This window comes from Rattus rattus, chromosome 3, assembly GCF_011064425.1.
Source record: "Rattus rattus isolate New Zealand chromosome 3, Rrattus_CSIRO_v1, whole genome shotgun sequence".
NCBI lineage: Eukaryota > Metazoa > Chordata > Mammalia > Rodentia > Muridae > Rattus > Rattus rattus.
In genome coordinates this window covers 22167699-22190343 of record NC_046156.1, presented here as the reverse complement: position 1 = coordinate 22190343, position 22645 = coordinate 22167699, and the positions used below count along the sequence as shown (strand labels likewise).

Below are 22645 nucleotides of genomic sequence, written 5' to 3'. Positions count from 1 at the left end.
AGGAAGGAAGGCGGGCGGGCAGATGGCCATTCTGTCAGAGGAGTTTTGCATCGCTTATGATTTAATCCCTGTCACTCTAAATGTGATAGGATAGAGGTGGAAAACTGAAACCCAGAATAGTGAAAGGCATCTCGACCTCCAGTGGGGCTGGGCGTATTTCCTGGCACCAGCTGGTTTCAAGATGGTGGTTGGGGGAGGGTTTTTTCCAAAATAAAGGGTCTCAGTATCATTAGTACAATAATAGAATTTTGAAAATTTAAAAATTCACACACACACACACACACACACACACACACACACACACACACACACACACACACACACATCATTGTCATCCTGTCGTTAAAATGCTAGCAACCAGGGTTGAAGAGATGGTTAGCAGCACTAGCTATTCTCCCAGATATCTTGAGTTCAGTTCCCAGCAACCACATGGTAGCTCACAACCATCTGTAATGGGGTCCAATGCCCTCTTCTGTTATGTGAAGATAGTAACAGTGTACCCACATAAAGTAAATAAATATTAAAAAAAAAGTTAGTAATCAACTGATTACTGGTCACCAATTGTTCATTTTGTTTGAGCATCACTGCTCTTAAAATGAAATTTGATGGCAGCATTTATTTTATTGAACTATTTGGCAGTCGTGAGGTAAAAACCTGACTTTGAATGTGAATATGAAGGAGAGCTGTATTCATTTTTGTAGAGGCACTTCTGAGTTTTCCAAATCTACGTTATTAGTATTCAGTGTAATTCTCTTTTACACGACCTAGTAGTTTGACCCGAGAACCGTGAAAAGGTTGAAATTCCCACGTGAATGTAAACAGTGATTAATTGGCTGACTCAATCCCAATATTCATGAGTAAACTCTGCAGTTAATGAGTTGGGAATCAACCCTGCAGATCAGAACTGCCAGTCTCCTTTCATTATTTTTTTTTCAAACACTCCTTCCCGTAAATACATGCTGAGCGTGGTCTGCATACATGGTGTTGGTCCAAGCACTGTGGCGCTAGGGTGGTGAAAGCAGAAAGAAAGCCCTGTCCTCAGGAAGTTTGGTCAAGAAAGAAGTGGTCATTAGAGACCAAAAGTAAACGATAGATCAGGCAAGGTGAGGCGTGGCTTGTGGAAAGGGTTATTTGGAGTGACATTAGAAGGGATGACTAAAAGAGTCATTTGATGGCAGAGAGAACAAGACACACAGACAGTCCTGAGAAAAGGATGACTAAGAGCCATCCCCTGGATGTAGGGTAATGCCAGGGCATTGAGGTTGGAGTGGGTGGGTAGGCGTGGGAGCATCCTCATAGAAGGAGGGGGAGGGGGAAGGGGACTGGGTAAAAGGAGATAACATTTGAAATGTAAATACATAAAATATCCAAGAAAAAATAAATTAAAAAAAAAAGTGTGCTACACGAAGGAACCTGGTATCAAGGGTCATCTAGAGCTGGGTCAAAGGGGAATCATGTATATGGAGGAGCTGTTGTTTGTGGCCCCAGTGAGACTTGCTAAAGATTTTACCTGCACCCTTGATGAAGAGGGCATCAGTAATTTTGCATCAAAGAGCAACAGGATTGGCATTGCTATTAAATGCCTCAATTTGCCTTTTTGCCTGAAAATACCTATGGGCAGAGAAGGCAAACCTGCGAAAGATGGAGCCCAGAGGCCTTCTACAAGGTTGCTGTAGAAGAGAGTGATGGCTAGCCAGTACCCAGATGCTCTGGAGAAGGAAAGCTGTGATGTTGGTTGGGGTGAATGTTGTAAATGCTTCACATCACTGTGGATAGGTGTGAGGGTTGAGTGTGCGAACTGGGATGAGAAGAGCAGAGATCAAGGGTATAATTGGGGTAGAGGAATCAGGAGTTTCCAGTGACGTTGCTGTAGAATGGGAAAGTAAACGTAGCTACACAATGACCTGAAAGTTAGAGCAACTAAACGAAAGAACCTGGGTTCCTGAATTGAAGAATGGAACATATCTAGGAAGACATTCTTTTCTAGTCATGCTAGAAATCATCATAAAACTCTTGGTACCCATGGCCATGGAGCACTGTGTTTGTGTGTGCTCACTAGCTTGTACATGCCTCTGCGAGTGTGTGTGTGTGTGTGTGTGTGTGTGTGTGTGTGTGTGCACGCTCAAGTATGCACACATGCCTGTGTGTGTGCTATGTGCATAAACACATTATTATAAACTTTTCCCTGCATGTGTAGCATCTCAGGATCTAAGATGCTGAGTTAGTCCTACTTCATAGTTGTTTCTTAGTTTGTTAGTAAGTCGAAAGTGATTGCTAGATACTATGGGTATTTGGGAAAATGATTCACTTACAATAATTTGAAAACAGGGTCATATGAATAATGAAAGAAATTTAAATAAGCAAATCTGTGAGGAAGCTGGGAAAGAAATGTTACCAAGTGTTTGTGGTTATCGCTTGCCATCACTGTCTGTCATTGGACACACAGTCCTTCCGTGGTCCCCCTGAATAGACGGGTTATACAGACTGTGCTGAGCGCTTGATGACAAGGCAGGTCTGTGCACCTGCTGCCGCTCACTGGGTGCACAGGTCCCTGTTGTCACTGGAGACGCCCAGCAACAACCTCGCCTCGTGGTGTGGGTCATAAAGCTAGAATCACCTTCAGAATCTTCACTATGCAGAGGAGACCATAACTCCACAATTGCGTAATGTCATTTTATCAACTGAAGTCATTTGTAGAATACTCTCTCCGTATACATAGATAAAAATGCCTTGTGTTTTAAATAAAACAAAAGGTCCACAGAGCCAATATGAAGTAAATATAGGTTTTTAAGGTGTCTTTTTTTTTCCCCCACCAAAGAAAGCAAAACTTAACTTCCATGACCCCTCTGTGTCTTCCAGAGAAGAGAGTGAGAGCGTTCTGACTCTGAAGGGCCTGACCCCGACTGGCATGCTCCCCAGCGGAGTGCTCTCTGGCGGGAAACAAACTCTGCAAAGCGGTAAGCAGGCCCAGGGATATGACTGGGAGCACATGGCCAGCCGTGTTAGCGGAGCCTTGAGTTTCTCTTCCATTGAAGCTCACTTTTCATTTCAGTTCTTCTTGACTGGAAAGAGGGCTAAAACCCACACATCAGGCCATATTCAGTCACGTCTAACAAGAAGGTGCCCTCATTCACTGCAGTATACCCTTCTTCTCACTAATACATGCATCTGTAGCCTCAGGCCTACCTCCAGAACATCTCATCTAGGGCTTGTGTGCACACAACAGTAGGCTTGAGCCAAGGGAGCTCCCTCCCTCAGCAGCCCCATCATTGTAAGTTTTCAGTTACATCCTGATAAGCAGTCTGCTTCTCTACATGATTGGTGAATTAGAGATTTTACTCAAAAGAATATGAAAAGAGTAACGCAATTGAACACTTGAAAAGAAATGAGATTATATTAGCTTTTTCTCTGATTCATCGGAAATACAAAAAAAGAAAGAGAGAAATGATCACAGCTATATTTTATTGGGTCTTTTAGTTGTTGGTTCTTTTTTAGTAATAATAACATCTCTTTTAAGTAGGCATTTTACTTTCTAGTCACAGCTGGCTGGGCAGTTACCGTCCAGGAAATATTTGTGATGGTGAGGATTTATCATGTCCGCAAAGGCCACTGGTGACACAGAACCATCGAATGTTTGACAGATAATCAATGCAAAGGAAAAGAGCTTTTAAGTGACCCCTAGCTTTCTGTAAACTTAAAGATCCACATGTAGCTAGTGTCAGCTAGTGTTAGACAACATAGTTATATATACTCTTTCTTCTGTTATATTTGTTTTTTATCCATTTTAATTCACATCACTCAATAAAATATAACATACAATATGGAAATGTTAGTGTCCTGTTAGACTTCAACAGATAAAAATTTACAGCAAGAAATGTACTATAACATTTTAATACAATCTCAGCCTCTCGCTTCTTCTTCCCCAGGGATCTTTCTCACATCTTCTTACCTATCCCTATTCTCCATCCCAAAAGACTCGGGAGTTTTTACCATTACATTCAGACATTTCTTCCACATAGCACATAACGGTCAACCTAGGAGCGTGATCACTGTCAGACCGTCACACTTCAGTGACAACAGTCATAGCCTATATTTTCAGATGATTTTCCTATAAAACCACTGTCTCTGAGTTGCCCCCAAAAAATTCAAAAATTCAAAAATAGGTCAGGAAAAGAAGGAAAATCTGAAATTGCTGAGGTTAAAAAAAAAATCCCCCTGTAAACCTGTAGTTAAAAATTAATCACTTTTTTAAAAAAAGCAAAACAAAAACAAAAAATCTTTTTTCCATCAAAATGAGCATCCTGAGAAATTAGCACAAGGAGATTATTTATATGAGCAGAAGGCAACTGTGCCCAGCTGATGGAAAGCCCCAGCTCAGCATGCGACAGAGGCTCGCACACCATCAGTGCCCAGCCGCAGACTTCCTGTGCTTAGGACACACTGGGCCGTGTGTTTCTGCCCGAGGAGTGCTGGTGTGGCTCCAATTTCAGCTTTGCTTTTAAAGCTAAGGTCTTTACGTTCTTACAGAGGACAGTGTCACCTTCAGACGGTCACCCGTGTTTGTAGTTTCACTTAGTCCACTTCCTTTTATTTTAATTTCAGTCCATCTGTTTGTGTTATTCCATGTGAAATTCACACACACACACACACACACACACACACACACACACACACGGTCGAGACTTCATTTGTCCTGCGAATTTGACAGCGCAGTCCATATTTAAAACCACTGCGTTGTCTGTTTCACGATTCCTATCTGATCCCCTTCCATTGACATAAAAAAGAGAAGCTGCTCGAAGCTTTGACGTTCAGCTCCTCCCCGTGGTTATGAGGAACCCAGAGGACATTGCTAACGGCATGCGTACGGAGGTCTTGTTGGGGTTGCCAATTTTTTCTGAGAAAATGCAAATTGAAGTCCAAGAGTAAAACATTGACGTCAGGCATCGTGAACTTGGACAAAAGTTTAATGTCTTAGCGTTAATTAAAGGAGCATCATCTCGACATCCCACCACAGAGAAACCCATACGTCTGCATAGGGAGATGTAGAGTCTAAGCAGACGGTTTACTCAACCTTCAAAATTGCCAGTTGAGCACATCATAAGATGCCTCGCTGAGGGATTTCAACCTCAGTCCCTGAGGGCGCTGCTCGAATTATTGTGGCTCGGTTCACACCTGACAGGCAAGGAACTTAAGGAGTTCTGCTTCTAAACTTGGAATTGCAACAAAGGGGGGAAAAAAAAAACTTGAACTCAGCTTGCCTGATAAAAGATGTCCACACCTTATCATTCCCTCCATGATTCCCTTCCCTTCCCCGACCTCCTCCTCTAGAAATTGTCTTTAAAATTTTCTAGGTGTTTTCCCCCTAAAAAGCCTGACTTCATCTCCCTTTAAATCCAGCCCTCCCCCCCTATGCATTTCTCTCTGGAAACACTGCCATTCACCATTCAGTTATCATAAAGTGTGGTGCCAGCGTCACAGCCCAGCTCAATGCTTGTCCGGCCCCTCTGGCATTTCAACTACAAATCACCAAGCATGGATTCTAAAACACCCTGAGAATCAGAACCACCTTGTAGATTTCCACACCCCAGTCGTCAGTTCAGCCCGCACAGCAGACAGCTTCTCTGCCATGTTGCCCTAGAGGACTTTGTCACTGATGAGCGAGCCAGGACTTCAAGCCACCCATCCATTCGCTCAGGTGTATGCAGGCCGTGACCGATGTGTCTCACTTCTGTGGTGTGTGGTTTGTTTTTTTTTCTTTCTCTCTAGCCTTTCTGTCTAGTTGTCTGTCCCAGAAGGCAGCACTTAGAGGAACCCTAGTTCCCCCACGCACACACCCCCGGTCCCTTTGATCGTCACTGACTTGTTCTTTAGAGTTAAGAAATCCTCTGCTCATTTTCTCATTCATTTTGCACCCCTTTCTTCTCTTCAGCTACTGTTGAGGCCATTGAGGCTGATGAAGGTAAATTGGCCAGTCCCCTTTCTGTTGTACCTGCAACAGATAAGGGCTCTGGTGGGTGTATTCATTTCTTTTCTTATTTTTATTTTTCTTTATTTTTTTTTTAATTTGCTGTAGCTTGTACAGAGTGTGTGGGTGTTGGGCTAACAGTTGTGGCTCAGTATTAACCGAAATGTTCTTGCTTTAAAGGGGAAAATGTCCTTCCATGGTTTGTTTGTTTGCTTTTTTTTCTCCCTTAAAGCTATGTTTGACTTCTGCACACAGTGAACCTAGTCTATTCACAGAAAACTAAAGGACTGTAATATATACATAAAAATTTCTACATCTCATGAATGATGTGGGGTGGGGGTTATGGCAGCCGCTTTGACCAATGACGTGTAAAACAATATGCTTTGAGCTGAACCATCCCTGCCTCAGATCCCGTAGGACAGAGACAAAAGAATAAAATTAAGTTGAGTCCAGTCTTCTCAAGCTTGCAGCAACAGCTGTGCTTGGTCATGCTTGGTTACGGGTTCAACATCACTTATGTCTCCAAAATATTCCAATGGAGAGACAGAGGTGGAGAGGTAAACTTTTATCCTTATCAATTTTAACCAATTGATATTTGGAAGAAAGTTAGCATTCGAAAAATATTAGTAGGAGCTCAAAGAGTATCTATCTGTGACTGTGGAAGGGGCCAATCTCAAGACTGTCAGGCAGACAGTTAAATAATCATTCCACCTGTCTGCTCTATGCTGGGTCTCTTGCTAGGAGCTTCAGGGGATATCGAGAGAACCATTGATCGCCAACTGCCTACCAGCACCTTGCCAGAGCAGTACAGTTGACCGACCCTTTCGTAACTACTTTTTAACAGTGCTGTTTGACTACCTGGTTCTGTGAGAACTGCACATGAAAATAACTTTAATATTATGCATATCACCCCCTTCCGGAATTGTCTTTTGAAAGAATAACTTAAGTTCCCCTTTAAAACAAAATTCTTCAGTTGTATTTTGTTCTTGCAAAATAACTTACTTTTTTTTTTCTTTTACAAAATTGCGTGCATATATGGTCCTTTGGTACGATGTAAAAAAAAGTGTCACTTTAGCTTTATAATTTGCTCATGATTCGGATACTGTAGGGGAAGTGACGGCGATGTAAGAGAAAAATACAACTGCTTTTTAAATAGCAGTGAACCAACTGCTATTTACGTGGGAATCCTCTATTCCTCTTGGCAACATCTAATCTGCCGTGTGCATTCCTGTTGAGAGTTTGGCTGTTTTCTGTGACTTCTGTGGCTCTGTGTTGTGCTAAGTATACTCCCAATGTAAATTGCTAACACCATTGTCTGACCAGCAGCTAGAGCAGAGCGCTTCCTTCCCTACAGGGTAGACAGACAGTGAGCAGGAAGGGAGCCTCAGCCCCAACTAGCCTCTGGTCTACAAGATTTTACATTCCTGTGCTCTGACCTCCTCATTGGCTTCAAAACCTAGAACTTCCACTGTTTTGTTTTTTTGTTTTTGTTTTATTTACGTAAATCAAAGTTTTATACTTTCTCACGACAGACTTGATTGTGAGATGATATCATTTAGGGAGAAAAAAAAAGCAGGGTGTCTGTTATTTTTTTTTTTTTTTGCCCCATAAAATAATTGAGTTAATTTTCAGGGTGGGGTGCCCATTAGACAGATCTAGTATTCCTCAGCTTATTACCAAATTACAGAATTACGAAGCTGTGCTTTGGGCCTTGGTCTTTCCCCATCTCCCTGCGTTCTTCCTCTCACACTGGACTAATCACCATTATGCTAACCCTAGAATGCAGAGGGGGAACAGTCTGTTTTTCTTCATAATGAGCTTTAAACAGCTGTGTAAATTTTCTAGGAATGTTACCTACTAATGAAGGGCTGCACATTTGTATCTGAGTGGCTGGTAAACTGTTTGACTCCACCCCCCACCAAAGAAGAGTGGGGAGGATACACACTCGTACCTTGAAATTGTCCCGAGAAAGCCATGTAGATGCAGCCCAACTCTGCATTGGTGATTGGCCTCGCCCTTCACAGAGAGTAAAGCAAACTGATGCCATCGGTCCCCGTCTGTGTGTTTTATTTTCAAGCTCGTTGTCGTGCGCCCACTGAGGAAGCTTTGTTTTGTTTTGATTTTCACAAATACCTCCCGTTATCTCGAGCAAGTAAAGGTCACCAGAGCAGAATGAAAGAGAAGTCAAGGTTTTAGCTAAGCGTACCAAAACCGATTCACCGGTTCTTTTTTTTTCCCCCTTGTGAAAAGCATTCACCTCTGCTTCTTCTTCAGTCACCACCTAATGCTGTTCCACAGAGAGTGAGTTCTCCTTGGCTTAGGCACTCATGGGCACCAGATGAACATCAGTTTGACCTGTTCACTGCTAAAGGGCAGAAAGTGCTTTTCTACATAGTCATGTGGTCTTTATTTTTTTATTTTCTCTTACCTCCCCACCCACTATACATCTTCCTGTCTAGTGGGAAAACAACTTATTATTTTTGTCCCCCACACATGCAATGTGGAGATCTTATTGGCCTTGGGGATGGCAAAGAACTATCCCTGTCTATTCCTTTCCTAGTTCCTTAGGCCTTCTTCTTCTGTTCTAAGCCACTGCTAGAGTTGGGAGTAGGGAGGGCTTCCACAGTTTGCCATTACTGCTGTAGTGGCTGAGTAAGAATGGGGGGAGGAGGGAGTGCAGTCTATTTAGGTCAGGGTTAATAGGCCATCAAGCCAGTGATGTGGCCAGTGTTACTGGATCCAGAAGCCTGCCCCCCCCACCCCCCGGGAAGAGTTTTTTTTTTCCTTTACCTACCCACTGTGGATTTCTGTGATCTAAACTTTGATGAAGACAAGAGAAATGCTTACACCTTAAACCCTCCAAGAGGACATTTTGGTTGGCAAGAGACATTGGCTGTTTTCAAACCCTTGGTTCCCTCCGGTATGGTAAGGAGTCTGTTGTGTCCGTCTTCAGGTCCTGTCACGTTGTTCTCCACTAAAGGATTCCCACCCACTCCGAAGTCTCTAACCTCACTTGATGCAACCGCGGTGCCCTTTGGTGCGCCCCACCTAACGCTCTCTCTCTTTTCTTAATGATTTTCTGTTTAGCCATCAAAGGATTCTCACCACAACATAAGATTACCAGCTTCGAGGAGGCCAAGGGCTTAGACCGAATTAACGAGAGGATGCCGCCTCGCAGAGATGCCATGCCTTCCGACGCCAACCTTAACTCCATCAACAAGGCTCTCGCCTCAGAGACTAATGGCACAGACAGCAACGGCAGTAATAGCAGCAATATTCAGTGACCACTTCCTGTTCACTTTTTTTTTTTTTTTGAGCTGCAGGGCATGATGGGTTTGCTGCATCTCAGCAGTTGGATGTTCTTGCCTCTGACGGTAGCTTGTTTGCTCTGGGGGGGCCAGGAATTGGATTCAGTTTACACTATCATGAAAAAAAAAAAGAGGGAGAGAGATAATAAAACTATATTTTGGTGAGGGTGGTGATTAAACACCTCTTTTGGGTATGCCTTTAAAAATGCTTCTAGGAAAAAAAAAGTTTTAAAAAGAAAGCTAATGCTAGTCTATACTTCAATGTTAGGGGAATGAACACGTTTTCCTAGCGCACTGGGGACTTTTAGATAGGTTAATGAAAGGCCTTTTATTCTGTTACTGGACACGAAAACTTTGTCTAATTTCTTATACTCTATTGTACGTTTACAGTCGCAGCACTAAAAATGGATGACATCAAACATTTTTAAACAGAAAAAAAAGATGTACAAACTAAATAAGGACTATTTATTGATAATGTTTTGCTACTCTTGTCAGACAATGGCTATAAACTGAATTAGGCAGTCTTAAAAAAAATAAAAAAATAAAAAAAAAAAACCTGGGGGGAAAAAAGAATGTTGCAAATTTGTTTAAATGCCAAAAAAAGAAAAAAAAAGAAAAAAGAAAAAAAAAGGACAGTTTAATTTTGTATAGCTCATGCTTACCTCAGGATTCTTTAGTTTGCTTGAATGCCCTTCTTTCCATAGAACATTCTTAATTTGGCAGTGAATACATTTTCTTTAAGTTTAAAAAAGAAAAGAAAAGAAACTGGAATAATTATACCCACCTTTTTTTGATGTTTATATTTAGGGGTTTTGTTGATAAATCAAGTCTTGGTTGTGGCTTGCTGAATTCAATATTTATGAGTGGTGCATTTTTAAGTATAGTGAACGCGAACCATAGTGCGGTGATGAAGCCCTCGATATTCTGTAAAAAACAAAAACAAAAAAAAAAATCTGCCTATGCATGTTTTTTAAGAAAAAAAAAACTAAAATAAAATGGCTGTCTCGGCCTGTATGGGACTGCAATGCGCTTCGCGGCCTGACATATACTGGAAATGTATTAGACTGGCATTCTTTATATTCTCTTAATTGCTTAATGCCTTTGAAATTTTGTAATCAAAACAAAAGCTTTGAAAAAATCTAAAGGGGAGAGTATTCTTAAAAGTTTTTAACATAAGCTTGTCAGTGCACACATAGATGGTCGGCATGTTTAGCAAACTTTGTGAAATTTAAATAAGTTTGTAGTTACATGTGAAACTCTAAATGCATGGTAACCGTTGATGTCATAACAGTTTAGTTATTTCGTTCTGTTCTGTCATGTGCCACAAAATACGTACTTTTTTTCACCTTTTTTTTTTTTTTTTTTTTTTTTTTTTGTTTTTGGTTTTTGGGTTTTTTTTTTGCCCTTTGTATATTAGTTACGGGTTACAACTGGTTCATTCTGAAAACAACGACGACAAACAACGAAAAAGTCCATTCATATTTTTTAACAATTGTATAAGTGCCCAAGTCATTCACTACACCCTCAAGCCTTGCCTTTGTAATTTGACTTCTGAAATGTCGGCGATCAAAGCATGCACCTGTACCAATGACAAAAGAAAAAGCATTTTATATTACTACTCAATAAAATGTGCATGAACTTAAAGAATGCTCATCCTTTCACTGAGTCTGCTGAAGGGAACGCCGTGCGCAGCCACCACGGTGTCCTCTGGGTGCTGGCCCTTCCCCACCCTGCACACTTAGGATAGGCTGCTTCCCGAGGGCCTCACGATATAAGGAGCGGTACCCACTTCTGCTGTAAAAGTCTTGGTGGGTCTGTGTCTCAAAAATCAGGCAAGAGAAGTCCATTTACAGAGCAAGTGCCGTCTCCTAGCTCCTCTTATGTGCAGGGCTGATTTAAGAACCAGAGCGTTCCTTTACATTGGAAACAAGAAACAGTCGTCCAGTGGTTGTCAGGTCTTTTCGGTTGTATGGGACACCTCCTAGCTACAGCCAAACGGACTAGTCTCCTAAGAGCGTTCCCGTCACAGACGGGCTGCGTTGGTACTAATCAGAAGTCTGTGTTCACGTGCCTCTAGCTGTTATCCTGTGGAGACTGAGGACAGACACGACATTTCAGTTTGTTTCTAACGTTGTTCATTTTTCAGTGCACTTTGCTTGTGTAATAAATTATGCCTATTCTATTAAGGAAAAGAGAGCGGAGATTAGTAATGAAGTGTACCAAAACAAAGATATATTCGCTGACAAAAATCTTCCCCATGGTGATCTGAATGAATCAAAAACGTTTCTCCTGTGGATATTTCCCCAGCTCTAAGCAAAAGTGACACCCAAGGAAAACAAATGCAGTTTGCTAGAACGCTGTGAAAGAAATGGTCATTCTCGTTCCAATGTGTGTATTTTAACTGCAGAGAAAATATCCCAAAAATATTAATAATGATCAGGGTTTTTTTTTTTTTGGATTCCTTTCTTTTGCAAATTGTGCTAAGGAAACTATGGCATAGAAATAAACATTTGACATTGAAAGAAGCAGTCACTGTGAGTATCGCTTGTCTTTTTGCTCAGTGTTAGGAAAGAGACAGGATTTTTTTCACATAATAATTTGATCTGTCCAAGGAATCAGTACGTAGTTGAAGGTCCTTCTCCAGGATCGACAACACTGACAGATCTTTGTTATTAGTCCTGTCTCTTTGAGATGTGGACTGACTATTGGATTCCTGAGTTCTCTTGCTGGGTGCCTGGGTACAAACACATGTGTTACGTGTGGGCACTCACACATACAGCCACACCCTCAGCCCCAGCTGCCTTTGTCTGTGCCAGGGTGACTTGCTTTTTGCAGGGCAGAAGTTTTGGTTAAGTTTCTATGTAGCGTTTGGAGGACTAGATCTAGTAGTCTTCCTTAGCAAGCTTCCTTGTCTGAAATATATTCATCTTATATGTGTTTTCAAAAATCTAAAAAAGGGAGCTTGAGGGGCTCCCCTGTGATGAGAATCAAGTGTGATATCTTAGCCTGTCTACAACCTATCACTTAGGATCACTGCGAATACCAGGATATCTCATGCCAGCTCTCCAGAGGATGCCCTCGTGATGCCGTGAAAGCCCTCTCTGAGCCACTTTTGTCCTGAAATATTTGCTTTCTGCCCACCCTTACTGTACACATATGAGATCACTTTAATATGCATCCAGTTTCCCATCCTTAAATTGGGCCTTAAGATGAGGTGAGCTACACGGATAGGATAACTTGTCCCATAGTACATAAACTTGGGTACCTCATGTCTGTCACTCGCTGGGCCTCTTGAATTAGACAAACCCAAGATCTCCAAACCTGAAGCTACTTTCTCTACCCTGGTGCTGCGGCCATCTACTTCGTTCATTTCATGTTCCTGCTGTGCTCTGACCATTCCTCTCCCAGTCATACATTCTTACTTTTCACTCAGGTGCATGAATGCACGCACATGCACACATGCATGCACACACACACACACACACACACACACACACACACACACACACACACACACACACAGGCACTGTGTCGGGCAGTCCCACGGCATGTATGAGATTATTAGTATGATATTAAATGTCAGCATACTGCAGGACACAATGCTTCATGGGCTCTCTCTTCCGGTTTTTTCTTTTAAATAATAAATAAACCAGGAACATCCTAACTGGGCCCTTGACGGTATGTTTACTTTTATTTTTAATTCCTACATAGTAACAAGAAGCACAATGTAAAGGGCAAAATGTACCTAATTTCTGATGACCGTCTTGTCAAGAAGCAACTGACATATTGGAATTTGTGTTAATGATGGAGACCCAGAAGGAGTGTCTGCTTTAAGGAAAGACTGGAGAAACTTAACAGGTAATCGACAGAAGTCCTGTTAGCGATGATCTTCCAGAAGACAGTACTGGCTTTGGAAAAACATCCCCTTATCATGAAATTCGGGTGGCTACGAAATAAGCCTGCATTCCATGAGTGTAAGGCTTCACTCAAAGGGTGACAGACATTGCGAGTTTGACAGCATAAATGCCTTAAGGAAAACTGAACAGAAGTGGTCAGACACTGCATGGTAAGGCGCTGACCTCAAGGACAGAAACTAACCTACTCCATAACTAAATGTTCCTGAAGCAGGATAGGACTGAATATCACCTCATCAAGAAGAGTTGAGCTATCCAGTTTTTCGATATAAACTATTGCTTGCGTTTGCAGATACACTGTCTCAGGGCTGAGCTCTGCATCAACTAACACTGTCCTCTGTGGGTTTTACATTCTGGGTATCTTTTATAGTTAGACCAAAGATACCAGCTGGGAAGAGTTTCCTATAGATGGGCAGGGTGGTGGTGGGTGGTAGGATTGAGTTTATAACCTGAGATCTCAGAAAACAAGCATTGAGTTAAATTCCAATAAGTTACACAGATTGAGCATCCCTTGTCCAGAATCCTTAGAACCAGAAATGTTTCCAATTTGGGGATTTTAGACATTTCGTAATAAGGTTGCTTAGACTTAACATTGAGATTCCCTATCAGAAAAACTCCAAAATCTAAGAGGTTTGGAGTTACCTCACAAAGTCTCAAGATTCAGACTTCTGGCTTAGAGATGCTCAACCTCTAACTTCAAACAAAACTTCTATTACCAAATGCTAGGGAAGCCTAGGCTTGTTCTCAGTAACTCCACAATGTCTATAGGAATTAGCCTTGCCTCTTCAAGGTGGCGTGCAAGGTTACTCACCTTGTGACTCTTGGCCGTCAGCTGACTTTCCAGTGTCATGTCTACTTGACTTCAGCCATGTTGGACTGTACACAGTGCTTAGGTAGCCATAGGCTTCTTAGCCCTGTAGATCTTCACTCACGCATTCTCTGTATGGAATGGCTTTCCTATGAAAATACCAGATTCAGCTTTAGACTGGGGTAAAGCACACTGTCCTCACTGGGAGAAGTATCCGGTATGACCCGTGTTTCAACATTTACGCCACTCACATGCAACACTATTGTGAGAACAGTTGCTTCTCTTTGAAGTTTTGGAAAGAAACGTGAGAGATTCGGTATCTTTTGGAGGAAGAAAAAGGCAAGCAGGAAGACAGATTTTTCTCCACATGCGCTCACAATGTGGGACTCTCTAAGACTCCATGCAGCAAACGCTCAAAGAAGAATGGATTGGAGCTTTGCCATTGAATGGTCCGAGTCCTTGTAGAAATTCCCTAGAACCTAAAGTTAAGCTATAGCTTTCTTTTATTCTACCTTATAACTACTGTGTTCATCATTACAACTTGTTTTCACAGAGTTTGTTTGTTTAAAAAAAAGCTTTTTTAAGCATCAGCAAGATAGCTCCAAAAGTAAAAGCACTTGCAACTAAGCCTGATATCCTTGTTCAGTACTCAGCCCCCAGAACCATATAATGACATTGAAGTTTTAGCATGAGAGACTAATCCTTTGGATTCAAAGACGCACTTTCTTTGAAAAGTCTTTTGCTAAAAGATAACACCTTAGCGAAGGAAACCACAAGCCATTTGCCAGCTGCTAACATCCTAGTAAGAAATAGTTAATCACAGTTCTGACAGGTCCTTTGGATGGCTAATAAATACAGGTCTGTTTATAGAGAAGAGACCGTTGGGGCATGGGAGAGTGCTTCAGGAGAGTGGGATGGGTGCTGTGCCTCAGAGTGAGGGCTGAGGGGGTACACTGACTCTACAGCTCTCAGTGCTAGGCAGAAACTCAGTAGAACAGTGACATTTAATACCCAGGCTGCTCCGTCACCATGTTTGAACAACTAGGGTATGAGTCCACATCAGTGCATACGTGCCAGCTTGTGGGAAACGTACCTCACTGGTTCAGATATGAGTCCGCCCTACTCTACTACTTGTCCCAGGGCTGTGAGACCTTTTTTGATCCTCATCAAGTCCTATTCCATTCTTGGCCAAATGAATGATGACTTCTTAAGCTCGATGCATGAAGTCAAAGAGAGGATGTTAATGAAGTAGTTGGCAGGGCACAAAACAAGCCCTCAAGAAAGGTTCCTTGTACTCAGGAGCCTGCCGAGTGGCATGAGGGCTTACCTAGTCTGTGACTGAAACTCCTCTGTGTGTGTGAGGTGGTGAGAGTGTTTGTGTGATGAGAAAAACCTAGCAAGAGAAACGGCATTCATCCGGAGCTTCCCTACAAGGCTGAGTTGAGGAGGCAGGGCTAGCTGGGGAGCAGCACATCGAGCCTGGGAGATGGGCGAGCACAGAAGACAAGTCAACCACTTCAGAACCACGTTACGTAAAGCGCAGGAGGAATGAGAGTAAAGGATGGATGCAACGAGATACAGTTTGATGAGTTGTTTGCCTATAGAAGCTTTCAGTGCATAACACCATGTGCCTCGTAGACCACATGCAAGCCACAGAGGCACTGCTGCTACTGAGCCTGTGTAGCTTCAGGATCAATTTGGTGGACAGACGGTGTCATCAAGGACTCGGGCTGTCCCCATCCTCCTCAGGATGTTAGCATCTGTCCTCAGCTGCAGAGAGCTGTCTGTAAGCACCTGGCTTTGCTTCCTCACACAACACTGTTTGACTAGTGGAAAATAACGGCAAAAATAACCTATAAATACAGCAAAGCCCAATTTATTGCTCGTCGCCGCAATGTAACCACTACCTCAGCAGGGTCGCCGTAAATCCAGATGGGTGGAAGGCAGAAGCAAAATATTTATGGTGTTTTGTTTGGTTGAGGTTGGTCTCTCTACGTAGGAGTCTAATAAAAAATCAGAGGAAGTTTGTGGCTCTGTGGGTTAAAATTGGTACACACAGCAAGGGGGGCATTTACTAAGAGCTTTGAAGAGAACAGTAAATATCCAGATAAGGATGAGACTTGGTTTCCTCCTCAAACTCACTGAGCTATTTATGACAAGTGAAGAACTAAAGCTGTGTGTGTGTGTGTGTGTGTGTGTGTGTGTGTGTGTGTGTGTGTGTGTATTAAAATATTCTGGGTCATATTAAATGTGTGCATTGGGAGACTCAATGCAGCTAAGCCATCAGTTCCTCTCAAATGAATGTATACATTTAACATGCTTCCAACAGAACTCCTAGCAGGAGTTAGACACAGGCATACACAAGCTGGTTCTGAAATACATAGCAAGAGAATCTAAGCTGTGGGCTGGTAATATGGCCTAATGGTAGCATCCTGTTCAATATCCAGTACCACAAACGATAAATAAAATGCATCCTGTATCTGTGCTACTGAGTAGCTTTCTGCTTACAGGACCCACACAAGCTCAGACAACAGCAGAGAGACCAGATCCGTGTCTACAAATGGTCAACCAGGGAACTTGCAAAAGTAGTTCAGCGGAGTAAGAGATAACATTCAAAGAGTTCATTACAACAATCAGAGATCTACTGGCGGAAGAAAGACAGCTTGGACCTCTATCTGGTAACTTGCTCCAAAATGAAAAATAAAATGAATTGTACATTTCATTTTTAAACATTAAATATAAAAACAAAGACATCACTGGAAAAATAACATAGCATGAAATATGTTTGTGGCCTTGGCTAGGCACAAAGTTGACATGAAATCAGAGGCCAGAAGTGAAAATTACAGATTAACTGGATTTTTTTATTAAAAGTATTTTTCCTCCTGCTTCATAGAGTGCTGTATCCTGGAAGAAAAATATTGGCAGATTGTACCACTCTCAGAGAACTTGGATGTGCAAATCTTGCTAAACTCAATAACAAACAAAATTTAAATGCAGAAGAGATTTGGGGGGAAAATCCACCAAATAAGATATGCAGAAAAATCAATGTGCCCATTAAAAGATGTTCAACACGATGATGACTGGAAAAACAGAAAGTAGCAGAGATTGTTGGGGTCTGAATATAAAAATGTCCCATACAAGGTCTTGTGCTTAAACACTTGGTCTCCAGTTGGTAGCAAGGTTATGGAACATTTAGGAAATGGAGTCTTTGCTGGAGGATGTATATCACTGGGTGAGGTGGGACTTAGAGAGTTTCTAGCCTGGCTCCATTTCTCTCCCTCCCTCCCTCGCTTCTTCCCTCCTTCCTTCCTGCTCTTTTTTATGTAGGTAAATGTCATCTATCCTCTCTGCTTCCTGATTGAGAAGTTGGCCTTATGTTTCTGTTGTCATACCTTCCCTGCCATGACTGACAGTTCTCCCTCTGGAACTGTAAGTCAAAGGAAACCCTCTCTCCCCTAAGTTGCTTTTTGTCAAGGCGTCTGTCACAGCCACAGAAAGGTGACCCATACAACGCTGATTCTGTACCACTACAGTCCTGTGTGAATAGAAGAAAAACAGCAAAGCACACATATACACAAATACACAAAAACCCTCTAGATAACATCAGGTGCTCTTCAACACACATTCAATTCGACCTTTGACAGTCTCAGTGGAGAAACACTCTAGAATGCACTTAAATAGTTTCAGATAAAGGCAACCATGCCAGCAAGAACTCCAACCCCTATGTAGTTACATCAGAGACATGAACACTTACACTAACTGAAGTGTGTCCATTCAGTTGAATCGTGATTACCAACAGATACAAAGAGACTAAACTGCTTGTTGAAGTTGAATTGTGTACCCCTGGGAGATACCTCACTAGATCCAGCCCTTCAACATTGGAATGTGTCCTTTTGGGGAACTGGGCAATCATGGATCTAGGTGAGTTGTAACATAATCCTATGGCCAACCTATCAGTTTATAAAAGAACAGCAACTTAAAGACAGACTCGAGAAGGCTGTAGAGTGGTGGAAGCAGACACTGGGTCAGGGTCAGCGTTTTCTGACAAACTACAAGAAGCCATGAAGGAACTAGAGAGGGTTCCCGTACAGGCTGCACAGAGTTTGGCCTTGATTGCCAGTTTCGTAATTTCAGAATTACAACCTCCAGACACATGAGACAGAAGAGTTCCCTTATTCTCTAGATTACTTTTATGTGTCCAGTGGTTTCCCTGAGAGTGTGTCTGCATGCCGGGCACACCTGATGCCTGAGAGAACAGAAACAGGTATCGTACCCCGGAACTGGAGTTTCAGATGGTTGTGAGCTGCTATGTGGGAGCTGGAAATCAGTCAAACTCAGGTCCACTGGAAAAGCATCTAGTGCTCTTAACTGCTGAGCCCCCAAGTTATGTGGTTTTAAGCCATCAAATTTGTGGGATGTTTTTTATCATAGCACTTGGAGGTCAGTGTTATTGATGAGTTCAAAGACATGAGGAATCAGATGGGAGCAGGAAACGTGAAAAATTGAGGCTGATTTGAGGGATTGCAAATGCAAAAAATTAATAGTTTAGTCTCCTATGATGTTATCTATGCTGACAAGGGGCAGGGGCTTTCCTGGATGTGAGACAAAGGACTTTAGGACTCACAGTACCTCAGCCAACCATTTTCTTATGTGTTCCTCCAGGCCTCAATCTGAGGACACCATGCAGTGGCACACCCAGATAAACACTATGCACAGTGGCCTTTTGTCACATGGACAACTGTACCTTAAAAATGGGCTGTGAGCAATCTTTTCAAGCTGTACCCGAGAAGGAGACCGTTCCCAGGCTATCTGCTGGGAAATAAATCTGTCTCCAGCAGCAGAGTAAGAAGCCACTCTATCTCAGCAAACAGCCTTGAAACTTCCAAAGCAAACAAACAGCCTTGAATGGAGTCTGCAGAAATAGCTGTCACAAGATGTACAGAAGCACAATAGGCTCCCGCCAGAGAAGTTCCCATGCTAAAATGATACAATTTATTCCGTTTTCATGGCCTTCTGCAAAAGGCCAGGCTTTTGTGACAGGCAGCAGCTATCATTGCTTCGGTGGGGTTAAGGGGGCAAGGGGTGAAGGTGACAGGCAGCAGGGGCATGATAGAGCCATTCTTTATTCCTGAGGGTGAGCCAAAGAAAACTGCCACTGAGATAGGATGCTGCTGTGACAGAGGACTGGCTGTCCTGCAACGTGCTGTATGTATACCAGGCTGATAGACAAGCTCACTGCCCACCAGCCTCCAAATGATGGAAGTCAAACTGTCAGACTGTTGGAGCAAATTGTTCCTCCGTGTGAATCTGTAAGTGTGCAAAGATTCACAGGGGGAGAGCTGAGGATGTAGCTCACTTGGCTGAGTGAAATACTGCCTAGCATGTTTGAAGCCTTGGGTGTGGTCACGAGCACCACGTATGCCATGGGTTTGGTGGTACACACCTATTATGCTAGTATTGGGGATGTGGAGGCAGGAGAATCAGAAATGCAGACTTCGTCTCTGCTGTATGCCAGCTTTAGCTAGAGAGGCCGTCTCAATAAAGTCTGACAAAACTGTGAAAGAAAGCTTTGCTGAAACTAAAACTTAAAAAAAAAAAAAAAGGAAAGATAAGAAAACCTGGGAGACCTCAAATCACTAGATGTCCGTCCGTGTGGAGTCCACTTTTTCTGTAATTCTCTGCTATTAAAGGGACACGTGATTAGAGGTGGTTTGGTCTGAAGAGTTTACACAAGCCTAGGACAGTTCATGTACACAAGTCTACAGGAAACACACACAATAAAGTCTTTGAGAATTAGAAGACAAACATTAGGTTTTGAATGTCTCTTCCTGACATTTGCTCAGTTTCAGAGGAGTATGTCTCCGGGGGGGAACCAGTTCTCCAATTGTGCCAGCTTTCAATTACTTTCAAGAAACCAATTACATGATCTATTTCTTTAAAAGATAAAGTTTTGACCTGACCTCTTTGGCTGAATCAGAAGAGCAGAATTTCCTGCCAAGGTGTAGGCATTTTTCATTTTGGAAATGAAATGAAATGCAGTATTACACCTGACCTCTTTCCCCATCACAAACCAGGCCATCTGCCCTGAGTTTTAATTTATTTTCTTATTTCTCCTAAGGAACATTGCCACTTTAAACTCTAAGCCTGTGTCCTAAGGCAACATGGATACATTAGGGAGCTAGCTTAGAAGGTGGTTAATTAATTCCATAACAAATATGTTTGACCTCCTATTAGCAAGGCTTTCTGCAAGGAATAGATATCATGTGGAAATTATGATCTTGGGTCAATAAATACAGCAGCCGAGTGAGAATCACTGTGGCTGCACTGAGTCTGATGCAGAAGGTCTAACGTTTCATCCGTGACTTGCTCTGCACCAAATCAGTTACTTTCAGTTACTTTCCCGAAGCTCTCGGTTCTTGAGGAAAGAGGAGAAAATTAATTACCATACCATGCTTAAAGACATCACCTGAAAATACTGAGTTCATTGTTATGTCAAGTCTCCTACATTTTTTTCCCTCCACATTCATTATGGAAATCAACTTAACTAGCCCGTGTCCATCTTTCTCTGAATCCTGCCATGCCCAGTCCCCAAAGGTGTTAAACAAACATGGCTGACACTCGCTACCTGTCACCTGTAGCCCAAGCTGTGACCTTCAAAACTTTTTAGGGCTAAAGCAATTTTGGACACAATTACAAACCCAATTTATATAGCAGAATTGTTTGGCTGACCAGTTCCATCCTTGCTCCATTTTAATGAGGAGAAAAGTTACTATGACTCTATGCAGAGAAATAAAAAAATAGGACTCTGTGTCTAAGAATTGACTTTCCAGTGTCACTGCTTGGAGGAAGAGATGTGAGCAAGCAAAATGGTTCTTTGGCTACTGAGAGAGTGACAATGTTTCTCATAAACAGCCTAGAAAAATTCTAGTCAAAAGGCCGAGCTTTCCGCTAGTTAGATCTTGTTCCTTTTGAACCTTGGAGGAAGAGATGTTGCAGGTTCTGAATGTAAGTCATTGACAGCATCTGCCTCATTCTCTTGTCAGCCTTTAGCAATGCTGGCACAGCTCCATCCAAATCAAATCCTTCATGGGCTTCCACCTTCTCTTGCCCTCACCTCTAGCCTGAATCACAGATTTCGTGGGGTCTCAATGTCTTCCCAAGGCATTGCCTTGCTTCAATTTGCTCATGGTATTTATAAAGAGATTATGTGACCGAGACCTTTCTCAGTAAATCATTGAACAACTGAGCTGTTTTTATTCCATTAATGATAAGGAGTCTTTGTTATTGAGCCACTGTCTAAGAATTGAAAAGTTCAACTTCTGCACTCTCTATTAAATACTTCTTTTGCCATAAAAAAAAAAAAAAAAAAAAAAAAAAAACCAAGGTTCCTTGTGTGCTTTACTTTATTGAAAGAATACTTGGGGTGTTTCTAGCTATGTGCCCAATATATATTGAGTGAATGCATCAAACATAGGAACCCTTCTAGAAAGGGTAGGTCCTTGTGAGGAAGGCTCCAGTGGTCCTTGGGGTCCTGCTTATCAAAGATTAAATGAAAAATGGGGTGAAAGAGGACTACTGTACAAGATTAATGACATGCTAGAAAGTAGGTAAGAAAACAAGGGCTATGATTCCCAAAAGGCTCCAAAATAAATAATAATCACATTATAGAAAATTCACGTTGTTGTGGTGGTTTGAATATGCTTGGCCCAGGAAATGGCACTATTTGGAGGTATGGTCTTGTTGGAGGAAGTGTCATTGTGGGTGTGGTCTTTAAGACCCTCAACCTAGCTGCCTGGAAGCCAGTCTTCTCCTAGTGACCTTCAGATGAAGATGTGGAATTCTAAGTTCTTCCTACACAATGTCTACCTTGCTTTCACCTTGATAATAATGGACTGAACCTGTGCACCTGTGAACCTGACCCCAATTAAATGTTGACCTTTTAAGAGTTGCCTTGACCCACCTGGTGATCCATCCCATATGTAGCCACCAAATCCAGAAACTATTGCAGATGCCAAGAAGTGCTTGCTGATAGGAGCCTAATATGGATGTCTCCTGAGAGGCTCTGCTAGAGCCTTACTAATGCAGATGAGAATGCTTGCAGTTAACCATTGAACTGAGCACAAGGACGACCCCAGTGGAAGAGTTAGAGAAAAGACTGAAGCGGCTGAAGGCTGAAGGGGTTTGCAACCCATAGGAAGAACAACAATATAACCAACCAGACACCCAAGAGCTCCTAGGGACTAAACCACCAACCAAAGAGTACACATGGAGTAACCCATGGCTCCAGATGCATATGTAGCAGAGGATGGCATTGTCAGGTATCAATGGGCAGAGAGACCCTTGGTCCTGTGGAGGCTCCTTGCCCCCCTTGTAGGGGAATGCCAGAGTATTGATGTGGGAGTGGGTAGGTGGGAGTGGGAGTATCTTCATAGAAGCAGGTGGAGAGGACATGGGAGAGGGGGGAAAGGGGATAACATTTGAAATATAAATACATAAAATATCCAATGAAAAAAAGAGTTGCTCATGGTGTGTCCTCACTGCATTGGAAACATAACTAAGACATACTGTGTTGCTTAGATTTTGTCAACTTGGCAAAAACTGAGGTCAACTGGGAAGACAGAACCTCAGTTGAGAACTTGCTTCCATCAGA

At 42.4% G+C, this 22645-nt stretch overlaps 1 protein-coding gene across 1 annotated transcript in view; it reads left to right on the top strand.

Annotated features, from left to right (window-relative positions):
* The window catches only part of Ppp3ca (protein phosphatase 3 catalytic subunit alpha), a 273470-nt gene extending 262550 nt beyond the window's left edge, over positions 1 to 10920 (top strand). Inside the window, 3 exon segments of the mRNA XM_032897274.1 lie at positions 2860 to 2957; positions 5930 to 5959; positions 9053 to 10920. Coding sequence (XP_032753165.1) covers positions 2860 to 2957; positions 5930 to 5959; positions 9053 to 9249 — 325 coding nt within the window. The 3' untranslated portion in view covers positions 9250 to 10920.
* The last annotated feature ends 11725 nt before the right edge of the window (positions 10921 to 22645 follow it).